The following is a 12,649-nucleotide window of genomic DNA, read 5'->3' on the forward strand; positions in this document are numbered from 1 at the left end:
CTATATCATATAGCTGCAATAGAGACGCTCAATCGAAAATTAAGACTTAGTAAGAAAAAGGTCAGAGGACCGATCGGTAGAAAATCAAATTTTAGTATGAAAAAGTTTTTTGTTTTTTTAGACATCCTAACCAAACTGATAGAATATGCATTAAATTTGGTTTTGTGCATTCTGACCAGATTTGGTTTAAATCGGTTTCATATATCATAAAGCTGCCATAGGAAAAATTGGTCGAAAATAAACTTTTATAAAAGAGTACCAGGGCTCAGGGTATCCTACTGTCGACTGCTCGACTGTAGCCGCACCTCACCGCGAGCGAAGCAAGCAGAGGGCGGAGCCCCTGGTTATTTTTTGAATATCAAATATTTTCGGTGTACCATGAAGTTATCTGCTGCGCAAAAGCTGTCGTTATGGCTGCTGTCACCCCTTTTTTTCTGTTGTGTGTTGCCACTCGGAGTGTGGTCTTTTTTTTCCGCCCACCCTCTCATCTTTCAACTCTACAATTTGTCAAAAAACGCGAAATTTATTTTAAGGTATGATAAAGATATTGAATGTAAATTTTTTAAATCGCAAAAATGTGAAACTGTGGTTTGGAAACTGCGGGTTCTTTAACTTAAGCGGGATTTAGCGTTTTCCCGCAAAGCTAGCAGTTTTTTTAAAAAGTCGTTGAGCAAACATTTCTAGATTTTTGAAATGGAATAAATCCCCATTATCAAATCTAGGCTTTTTAACACTTTGAGGCAAACAAACAAACTGACTCTTCATTTTATTTTGAGAAGGCCACAAAAAGGTTAAAGTTTCATTATATTTTGAACCAATTGTCGAATTTAAGTGATCGGGGTTTTAACCGTAGCAAGCTTTCCATATTAGCCGTATATATTGCTAGTACCATTTCGATCCCTTCGTGCTGCTTTTGTGAGTAGCGCAGACTGCCGTGATATCTCAAGAAACAACATTTTTTTTCTTACTAACTACTTATTCTCAACCGATCTTCCTATGGCAGCTATAAATGTTGTTATATCGTCGTTTCCCCATAATATATGCAAATTTGCAAATGCTATGCAAATTAAGATTCAAACCATTTGTCAAAAGTCTTTTCAAGTTTTTTTCACTAAAATTATTGGCTTAAAAAATTCAATTCTGTTGCCTAGTGTTATAGCTAATCTTGACGGTCCACATCGCCTCTAATAATTCTCGAATTAAATTTTTATCGATTGAATTACCGCACGATATTTAACTTTTTTGCAACGTTGTTTGTTACACTCTTAGGCAAATGACTTATCAGTCAACCCTCGTGCATATATGCGTTAGGTATTTTTAATACGGTATTTTCTGAGTATGGGTCACTAAATCGAGTTACTCGATACATATGGCTTTTATTTAAGTAACCATTGATTCATTTGAATACAATAAGCATTTCAAATACCTCGGATTATACTTTCAAATAGCGATTTTAAAGCCTACACTTTTTTCTTAACTTTTGTATAAAAACAGACAGAAGCAAACGCATATTGGTTAAAACAAAACTGCAAAGCGAATGCAAAACGAAACAAAGGAGCTACTTAGACGTAATTTTTTTTATGTGCTTCAAAATATTAAATGATAATGCATCTTATGCCGAATGCCTTTTTTGTAGTGTTGCTCAAATTAAAATCATTAGTAAAATATGATCAATGGATAATGATTATTTCACAAATTCAATTAAGTTTTCTCCTAACAATAAGCTTCTTGAGTCTTTTGATTATTTCTTTTTACTGGGTATTTTTTGTACCCCTTAACTGGACCAAGGTACGTACAATTTGGCTTTGCCAATACAATAAAAAAGCATGCTATTCTAGGAAATTTTATGTTAGGTTTATAGATAGTGTGAACTAATTTATATTGAAAGAATTATAAAAATATTAAATAAGTTTTTTTCAACCTGATACGTATAGCCGGATATATTCAAATATATTTGAATTACCCTTACGCTCCAAAATGCTGACTTACAGTCAAGAAACTGACTTGACAAAATCACAACTTAACACAATTTCTCTCGCACAAGTGTGCAACGGCGTAGGCAGGGGGGGGAGGGGGTCTGCAGAGAGGGGCCATTTCCCCCACTCCATTGCTTGAAAGGCGTTGAGTAAAATTCTAGCTGTGCACTATGGGCGATTTTTTGATTTAGGCGGCATAAACTCTAAATATGAAGCTAGAGACTTGAAATTTTTTGTGTACGTTTAACCACCCCACCCCATATATTTGATATATTGCAAAAACCCTAAAAGTGAAACTGTGCTCTTGAAATTTTGTACAAATATTACCCGTATTAAACAAGATTTTTGGAAAAAAAAATTTAACAATGGTGCCACGCCTTTACTTCCCGTCCTTGAATTTGTACAAACAAAAGAACATTTTTTAAATGTGATTTATTTGAATAGGAGCAAAAAAAGATAATTACATTATAGACTATAGGCCTTAACAAAAAACTTGTCATCCTTAGTTGCTTGCACCAGCGTGCAAGTAATACTCCGCGGAACACAACTTCTTCGGTTAGATTTTTAATAAAAAAAAATATACCAACAATAACAATGGACAACAACAACACAACACATATAAATTTACTTATGACAGCAGATATTTATTTTAAATATCATAAGAATATTTATCCATATCAAGCTTATTTTACTCTTAACAATATTGCTTATTTATTAGCTTTTAAAAGTCACCATACATTGGGCGTCAAATTTCACAAATAAGTTTTATGAATAATTTGCTGACTTTGCAGAGCTGCCACAAAAAAGGGTTGCCTCCCAACCAAAAAAAAATTTTTTTAACCTAACTGAAGTATCTACTTTTAATAAATTAAGTCATTTCTTGATTATGCTACCATGAAATCTTGGACTTTAATATACCTAAATCGAAAAATCGGCCATAGTGGCTTGTCTTAAAAGCGATTAAAGCAACATTGATTATTTTTATTCTTAAATAAAAATCTCACCTCATATTTAAGGACTCAATCGTGTCGAAAAAAAATTTTAAATAGGTAATTTTGGAAAAAAAAACGTTTAATACGATACTATTTTCTGCATTTAATATATAGCTTTACTGGTACATACAAATTGGTTAAAAAATTGTATTTTTCTTAAATATTGAAGCAACTGGATGATGTTGCTGATTCTCAAATCAGAAATACTAAGGAAAACCTGCGAAGCAAAAATAAACATATAGCAATTAATCGGTTAAGAAAGAATCGAACAGTTGGATCTAAGGACTTGCCGCCTCCATATCCAAATGGCTGGTATGGAGTTCTTGAATCATCGAAGCTTAAAACCGGAGAATCTATATATATATCTTGTTTGGGACAGAATTTCGCAGTCTATCGAACGAAAGCGAATAAAGTATTTATTTTGGACGCTTATTGTCCGCACTTGGGAGCCAACATGGGCATTGGCGGACGGGTTGTTGGAGATAATTTAGAGTGTCCCTTTCACCAATGGAGTTTTCGTGGTACCGATGGAGTATGTACAAACATTCCTTACAGCTCATGTGGTTAGTAGCCCTAAAATAAATACATATTTCAATAAACTCGGTCATATAAACGCGAAATATAACTGCACATTTTTAAGTTCCCCCTGCCATTAAGGTAAAAAAATGGATTTCTACTGAAACAAATGGGCTAATATTTGTTTGGTATAATGTTGAAGAATTGGAACAGCCATGGACTCTTCCCATATCTGAAGAAGTTAAAGCCAACAAAATGGTCTACCATGGCCGCAATGAATTTTATGTAAACTGTCATATTCAAGAGATACCCGAGAATGGTGCTGATCTTGCCCATTTCACTGCAATTCATAACAGGAGTTTTTTAGCTGGAGGCTTTGACCCAAAAGAAAATTTTCTTAGCAATCTCGGATATCATGACTGGCAGGCAAGGTATGTCTATTTTAAAATGGACAAATGGTATTTTCTGGTAGCAGTTTTTTAGTGCACTATGGACGATTTTTCGATTAAGGCGGCATAAACTCTAAATATAAGGCTAGTTTACTTTTTTTTGTACGTTAGTAAGTCTTTTAAATTATTTTTTGGAAAATAGTACCACTCCCTCCCTATTCGGCTCTGAAATAAAAATTCGATTTATTGGCAAAAACTCTAAAAGTAAAGCTAAGCACTTGATATTTTGTAGATATATTAGCTATACTAAATTAAAATTTCTGAAAAAAAAATTTTTTAATTGGGCCACGCCTTAACTTCCCGCCCCTAAACTTGTACAAGCAAAATGCTATTTTTTTCAATGCAATTTATTCGAAAATTTGCAAAAAAAAAAACAAAAAAAATAATTACATTTTAGATTATTGACTTTTACAAAATAACTTGTCATCTCTAGTCAACGGAAAAAAACTTTTTTGGTTAGATTTTGGATAACAAAATATAGTAACAAGGACAATGGACGACAACAACAAAACACATTCATATATATTTTGTATGGTAGCAAATATTTATTTTAAATACCGCAAGAATATTCATTTAAAAGTTTTTTTTTCAGTTTTGCTTATTTATTAGCTTTTGAAAGTCACCATATATTTGGTGCCAAGTTTCACTAGAACGTATTATGAGAAATCAGCTGACCTTGCAAAGCTGTCACAAAATAAGAATTCTAACTGAAGTATGTTAGACCAGAAAAAGTTCTGGTAGGTCTATTCTCCATATACAAAAAACGGTGTGGTAAAAAAAAGCTGAAGAATTTGACAATTATTTCATGGAAAACTTTTCGCCGTCGAAAATTTCTGCCCATCTTCATTCGGGCCTTTAGTAAAAGCAGCCATTTTTTAATTATACCACCATCAAATCTTTGACTTTATGCCGCCTAAATCGAAAAATCACCCATAGTGCCGTGCTGTATCTAGGATATTACCGTTTGACACCAGACTATACTCTGGTTTTCTAAATCACCAGGATAAAATCCACTTATAAATGTGATTTCATCAAATATTAACATTAAATACAAACGTTACCCCTACTTAACTTGCATTACAGTTGGAGTCCGTCGGAAGACAAGCACATTGCTGAAGTAAAATTGATTCATTCTTTCGTATTGTTTAATAAATTTCACTGTTTTCAATTGAAAGTCATCGGGAAGCAGGTAACTATTTGCTAGAAGTGTTTTTAATATATGGGATCCACCAATATGTTTATTTACAGCTTGGTCCTGCATATGTTCATCTCTTTCTCCACTCTCCCATATTGGGAAATTTCCAAATATTTCAAACCATAACGCCAGTCGAGCCTTTATTACAAAAGGTTGTACATAGATTCTATGCATCTCGATCAATGGCTCCAATTATGAAGATATTAATATGTGGAGAGAGTATAATGGTAAGTAAAACCTTTGCATTAATTCAAAAACTGACTTTTTTAATTTTTAGTTTGAACGAGATATGAATATTTGGAATCACAAGATGTATCGTAGCAATCCCTACCTAGTCCTTGAGGACTCTTCACTTAAAAAATTCCGAAAATGGTATTCAAATTTCTATTCAGCTAACAGTAAGACATATCATCAATCGGATAGCATGAAATGGTAGCAAGAGTTAGTAGATTTATGAACTGGAAACATTTTTTAATATTCTCACATACATATATTTCCTCTTTTGTTTAGGTAAATTTCAATTTTTTATACCTGTACTGTATAGGCTACAACTTACAACCACAAATTTTGACATATAATTTCTAATATAAATAGCCATTTGAAGGGGGTAACAACAGGTACACATGTTATTTTAATGTTATAAGAACATAATCTAATTTTTCATGTTATATTTACATAATATATTTTATGCTAGACATGTTATATGAATGTTATGTTAATAAATTTTATGCTAATATACATTTCTTCTGTTAATTCAATTGTTCATTTAGCTATGTTAATCTTCAAATGATAATTTGCATATATTTATGTATGTCTGATGGTTACTATGTTAAATTTTTTTTTTTATTTTAACATTTTGAAAGTTAAGTGCTAATTAAATTTAGCCTTTGTACGAATTTAAGTATTAATTTATTTAACTAATGGGCATTAAAACGAGCTGCCGCGAAGATGTGGGTGGTAAGGGAATAACTGTCGAGTGGGCTGGACTGTAGCCCTTTCACACTTTACCGCTAAGTAGGTAGGTGAACTTAGCGAGCAGGGGCGTAGCCTTCTTGTTTTTATTTGGAGTGTTTCATTTCGCGGTCATTTTGCATTGCCCTTTAGTATTAACAGCCGAGTCAAATTAGCCATGTCCGTCTGCCTGTCCGTCTGTTTAAGAGCGTCGGTCTGAGATGGAGGTCTCTTCGCCAAAACTATTCTCTTGGCTTAATGCTTCGACTGCCGACGAGAGCACAAAACGTATTGCATCGTGAAGCTAAGGGAATAAACGAGCGAGCTTCGGCTGCCGACGAGACCACCTCTCAGACTGAGAGACCATAAGAGCTAGTGACTTCAAACTTGGTATGTAGGCTCCTGGGTACAGGGCGCAGATACAGTTTTTTTGTTAGTTTTGTATCGGAAATATAGCATGTATTTTAGCTGTCATAGAAACGATCGGTCGAAAATGAAGTTTCTGTATTCCTGGTTTTCAGCGATATCTCAACCAATCTGACACAACATGCATCTGATATTATAATAATCAAAATTTCTATTATCAAATTTTTTGAAGAAGAAAATAAAGCTTAATAGAAAAAAAATGTAAACAAAAACATAAATTAAAATAAAACACGAAAATTGGCATTCTACACTCACAAGCAAAAGGGGTGAGCTACCACGAACATAGAAATATCTTTTTGCACTGTGCTTTTGTTTGTTTTTGCTTTTGACATTGTAACTTTATCATTAATGCAGACAGATAGTAAACTATGTAAACTTATTTGTTGAATTTCTTTCATATTAAAAAAAATAGCTTTTTTAATGATAAAGAGAAAAATAACACATAAATTGCGTTGCAGAAAGGCACAACTAATATAATTCATTTAATCTAGTATAAGCCCGAATTAAAAAAAAAAACATGTGGGAAAGGCTATACTCGAGAAATATCACTGCGGACGCCAGTTTGCGCTGGTGACGAAAGCAGCACGAAGAGTGAAAAAGGCGACTAGCAATATATACAGCTAATTTGGAAAATTAGCTACGACTGTCGTTTTGCTAACTAATCTGGTTCATGAAATAAGGGGGTGTAAGTGAAAAATTTAAATGATTGCAGATAATGGGTAAAAAATTTTTTTAAATACTAATTAAAAATACGCGTCGATCGATACCTCGATTATCTAAATCCGACAACTAGTTCAAAAGATAATTCAAAGTTTAAAAGGTGAAATTTTTAGTGGTTTTTTTTTTCAAAATAAAATGAAAAGTCAGTTTGTTTGCCTGTTTGTTTGTATGTTTGCATCAAAGCGTTAAAAAAACCTTAAATGTAAATTACATTTTGGCGATTTATGACGTAAAAAATTTTAAACAAAATATAAATTAATAAAAAAAACCCGAAAATTGGTACTCGGCAGTGCGCAAAAAGTAATTTATATGTTCGTGGTAGCTCACCCTTTTTGGCACAGTACAGAATTAATTTATATTTTTATTTAAAATTTGTATATTAAACTTTATTTTGTTCGTTACTTTAAAGAAAGTACTTGTATTACTTTGAAAACAGTGATGCGATTCAGTGGGATAATAGATAATATACGTACTAATAGAAATCGTTAATCAACGCAAAAAGCGTATCATCTTAAAAACTGTGGGTACGATGGTTTTTCCCGATTTGTGGTGACGGAGGGGGGCGTGGCTTAAATTTGAAACAAACTTTAACTGCGTGGGCTATAGACATCTGTGTGCCAAATTTGGTTACTCTATCCTTTTGTTTATTTTGCTTTTTTGTTTGTTTTTTTTATTTTAGTAATTGAAATATAAGTTTGAGTCGAGTCAATTGCTTATATAGCAACTTAAGCTAATGTAAGATTAATATAAGAATAAAACTATGCCATGGGAACGATACGTCGAAAATAAAGTTTTAGTATGAAAAAAATTTTTGTTTGTTGAGATATCTCAACCAAATTTCGAGTAGACCAGAAATTTCCGCCGGCGGAAAGTTTTTTATGGATTAGTTGTCAAATTTTTCCTTTTCTCTTTGCGGCACCGAAATTATAATATGGAGTTTTGGATTACCAGAGCTTTTTTCTTGGCTCCTCTATACGGGCCTTAATCCAAAGAGTATTTATATAAGGTGACGTCTTTGTTGACAGCTAAGGTAGTTTAATTGTCAAAAGTGCTGTCTCAGCTCTCAGAGAGAGAGCCTAAAATTAGTAAGCAAAGTTTGCTTTAAAATAATGATGAGAAAACGGCCCTTAATGTTGTAATCAAATTCTACCCATATATTTTTTACCTATTAAGTACTTGCGAAGTCGAAATTTAAACTCAAGGGGAGTGGGGTTATCATTCAAACCTCCTATAGCACGCATAGCAGCAAACAAATGCTCCAATTGGTCTTGAGATAATCTGTTTGTTATCAAATATTGCATGTTGTATCGTTCATCAAGATATTCATACAACATGTTTAGCGAGTTGTTGACTATAACAATCGCCTTTTGAAATGGCAACCGCCTTTTTTCATTTGTAATTAGTATCTAGGATATCAGATCACTCATCTTGTTTAAGACCTGCCGCTGTTCATTTAAACTTTGACCAAATGGTTGTTTTGTCGGAATGCGACGTGGCCATATTTACATTAAAAAAAAACATAGAATCAGTTGTTAACCAACTGAACGAAATGTGCCGTTTCGCATGCAAGGTACACATCTCTATGCCCAACGAATAACATCGTCTTATTGCGCTGGCTGTAGTGCTCGACAGCAACTGAATTGCCAGCTTCACTCTTTTTTTCTGCCAGCACATCGGACGTTCAACTGATTTTCAGTTACCTTTTACAAAATGGAAAGGTCCGTTAAGGAAGCGTGGTTTATAGTTTGGTACGTTATTATTTTTCCACCAACAACAAGCCCGGAATCAAGAAATTGGTTTCTTATTAATTTTATAAGATGGGCTGCATCTGCAAACACAAAAACTTTCATAGAAGAGTCTTTACGGTGCTCAAACCATGTTTTTCCTATTTCCTTATATAAAGTTATAATAAATTTGAGAAGAATTTTAATTTCATATCAATCCTACCAGGCGATATTCCAAGACTTGTCCACAATTTATGATTTCCAGGACTCATACCATGAACAATGCCGACGACAGGGTATCCTACCTCGTATAACTTCTGAAGAAGCAAGTGCAGCGTAGGAACAGTCATTGTCTTGTCGAAATCGAAATAGATTGGTTGCTTCCAAGACTTTCGCAAGCATTGCGCCTTGTTTGACGGTTTCTTCATTTCATCGAAATACAAACACAAATCTTGTCCTCCTCTTTCATATCTACTGCATTCTTCGATAGAGCGAAATCCAGCTCTCCTGGCTGAATATCCACTGTGTGCAACCACCTGTCCAATGTGAACAAACAGGGAAGTGGGAAACCCTTTTTCAGCAGATGACGATACGCTCGAGGTCCAGCTTCTTTTAAAAGCTTTGCATTTTTCTTTTGCAGTTCGGCAATTTTTTTTGCAATTGCTTATTTTCTAATAGAATACCAGCACTAACCGCTTCTTGTCTGCAAATTAACTGTATTTATAAGTAATATGAATAATGAAAAGTCAACATACTCAGTTTGCGAACTAAAATCGCTGAGATTATAACCAAAATCTGAGGTCTTGTGTTTTCTTTCCATCCTTTTGTCTTCATCCTTGGGAAGCGTAATAACGCTGCTCGATGTTCTCGAGCGGCACAAATTTAAATAAATTTGAAAGTAACCCAAACGACAATTCTGAAAAACCGTTTGTTGATTTCACTTGAGACAGAGAACTGTATCGAAGACATCACCTTATACCCAATTAAAACCCAATTTATACTGGCCGCATCATTGCTGATATCTCCTCATTTCGAAGGTGGGAGAATTTTCCCATATGATTTCTGTTGAAAGAAGAATAGTTAAATATTTGAAGATGCGACGAATGTTCCGAAAGTATTATATCGGAACGGTATCGATCACAAAAAGCTGAATTGAAAAAATAAAAGTTATAAATTTTGCAAAAGAAAAAATGGTTATATTATTATTATTATGTTGAGCAATGTCTCCTTGTCACGACTCTCAACTGGAACGATGAAGAAATCGCGAGTTCCTCTCTCGATTCCTCCAAACACCCACTGCCCTTCAACCAGTCGTCCACAGTTATACTTTCTCTTGCTCATTTTTGTCTCGTCTATCTCTACTATTTTTCACGGGTCTCCGATAGTAGGACGACTATTAGAAATGCTTCAATCGATGTAAACTTCTCTCCTAAAGCTCATAACAGACTGACGTCTCCATCGCATTTCTGTTCCCAAGAATTCTGTTTCACTTTTCGTGCGAAGAGCGTCCCAAACAACGAAGGAGAAGATATTATCGATGCTCATCTTTGAACCCGCGAAGAAAGTGTTAGCACGCACTGTTTGCTATAAATTGCACTGAACTTTAAGCCTCTTCTTCTTGCTTTCCGAAGAAAAACGACGTTCCGTCACGTGAAGCCAATCGACACACCGCACCACACTTCGGGCAAATCTTTTTACTGAGTATTACGCTGTGAATCCGCAAGTAGTCAAACAACTCACTTTCACAGAGTCTAAGAAACTCTCATCACAACCTGTGCACGACATTTTTTTTATAATTAATGCTTTTTGCACGATTCCGTTATATATAGTGTTGGAAAACGGCTATAAATCGGGCGCGTCAGAATTAGGTACTTACCCAGATTTGCTTACAAAAGTAGTGTTGGTGATTAATTTGTGGGGAAAAAACCAGGATGATTTGCGTGGGATGAGGAAGAACACCCACGTATTCGAGGAGATGAGTAATGAACTGGCAGAGCAGGGATTAAAACCAAGTTGGAGAATTTGCGCCGCAAATATGTGTAAGTAAATTCTACAATTGTGGTGTATTCATTGAGATATTACATTTCCCATATTCCAGAATGGAAAAGTCAAAGACAGGTGCATTTCAATAAAGTCACCCAAGTGCTTGAATGCTCAAGGTCAACGCACCGTGGCGACCAAGTCGATCGATTTTTGGAGGACAACACAAGTTTCCAAATGCAGTTGCTTGAAATATTAAAAAATAATAATGAACATACATAGAAATTGAATTTCTTATTATTTCTGCATCTCGTCTACGATCTCCCTTAATGAAATCTGTGAAATTCCAGCGATTGGAAGGAAGATCTGCGGAAACTCCTTCTTGTAGGACGATGTCACCATTATTTGTGATGGTGAAATTGTGCAAAGCGTAGGCACATTTGATCATAGCGTTTGCATTTCGCTTAGAATTTTCAAGCCCTCAACTCGCCTACACTTGAAAAGGTGATAATTGAAATGTTTTTCCTTGCGCGGTGCAGTCGATGAAAATGGATATGGTTTCATAGGTGACTTGAAAAATCTGAATGCAGAATCCCCCAATATAATAGTAGGCACAGGAATTTCGCCTGCGAAGACAAGAATTTTAAGTTATAATTATACAAAATAATTGATTAATACATACTTGTGGTCTACCAAGGCTAATAGAATAATTGAGCCTTTATAATTAAAAATGTCGACAACATCTTTTTTTGGTGGCAAATTTCAATGTGACATCCATGTAAAACTAATAAGTGAGATATATGTGGACGGCAGTTCGCGTTAGTGACGAAAGCATCACGAAGGGTGCGAAAGGCGACCAATAATATATACAACTAAGTTGGAAAATTTGGATGTAAAGTCAGTTTGTTTGTCTGTTTGCATCAAAGCGCTAAGGAATCTTAACTGTAATGATGGGGATTTATTTCTTTTCAAAAATCTAGAAATGGTTGTTCCACGGCTTTTTGAAAAAATCGCTAGTTTAGCGGGAAAACGCTAAATCCCGGTAAAATTGAAACCTCAACCATAGAAGCTACAGATATGTTCTATATATCATTGGAAAGGTGTGTTTGAGGGCTTTTAGGCGTACCTTTTTTTCTAAAATACTCAGGTAACATTTTACTGGTGAAATAAAGTATTTTAGCTTACATTTTGGCGATTTCTGACAAAACGGCTCTAACGATTTCTGTTAAATTTTGTAGTACGTACAATTTGGTGTATGAAACATAAATTTTGGTTGAGGGGTTTGGAAGATATTACTTGTTAAGTGGATTTTTTTTTTAAATTATTCTGTTATTTAATTATTCTGTTATTATTTACAACAACTTAAATTAAACTTATATGCTAACTTCTAATACAACCTAGTCAAAAGGCTAGGTAATGCTGCTAATTAACTAACAAAGTTGCCTAGTCTATTGGGTGATGTCGCTTCAGTGTGTGGCTAAGTGTTTGTGGTATCATTTTTGGCGTTTAAAAGACTGAGGCACATTTGTTTAAGAAACTTATTCGTCTCCTGCATCTCCCTGAACATGGCTTGAAGTACATCAACTTTTGCTGTTAGAGCTTCAATGGCTGCCTCCAGTCTTGAGCTTTTGTCATCTGGAAATTGCTGCCAGGGTCCATTTTGGGGCGAGTGGACGAAAGAACCTGTAGCTGAACTACTTTTGTTCTGTTCTGCGCTGGT

The 12,649-nt window shown here is 34.6% G+C and overlaps 1 protein-coding gene across 1 annotated transcript; it reads left to right on the forward strand.

Moving 5' to 3' along the window:
- The first annotated feature begins 3,324 nt into the window (after positions 1–3,324).
- LOC117782570 (cholesterol 7-desaturase) lies at positions 3,325–5,866 on the forward strand. The gene is made up of 6 exons (XM_034619595.1): positions 3,325–3,531; positions 3,609–3,915; positions 5,017–5,122; positions 5,182–5,355; positions 5,406–5,569; positions 5,639–5,866. Exons 1-5 carry the CDS (start codon positions 3,423–3,425, stop codon positions 5,562–5,564), a joined length of 855 nt encoding a protein of 284 aa, XP_034475486.1. The 5' UTR covers positions 3,325–3,422; the 3' UTR covers positions 5,565–5,569; positions 5,639–5,866.
- Positions 5,867–12,649: the final 6,783 nt, after the last annotated feature.

Source organism: Drosophila innubila, assembly GCF_004354385.1.
Source record: "Drosophila innubila isolate TH190305 chromosome 2L unlocalized genomic scaffold, UK_Dinn_1.0 5_B_2L, whole genome shotgun sequence".
Taxonomy (NCBI): Eukaryota; Metazoa; Arthropoda; class Insecta; order Diptera; family Drosophilidae; genus Drosophila; species Drosophila innubila.

Bases quoted from the DNA above. Each gene is read 5' to 3' on its own strand.
- LOC117782570 (XM_034619595.1), top strand. From the start codon at position 3,423: ATGGGCATTGGCGGACGGGTTGTTGGAGATAATTTAGAGTGTCCCTTT. The intron at 3,916-5,016 runs GTATGTCTATTT...CTTGCATTACAG, and splicing joins TATCATGACTGGCAGGCAAG to TTGGAGTCCGTCGGAAGACA. The intron at 5,356-5,405 runs GTAAGTAAAACC...TTTAATTTTTAG, and splicing joins TATGTGGAGAGAGTATAATG to TTTGAACGAGATATGAATAT.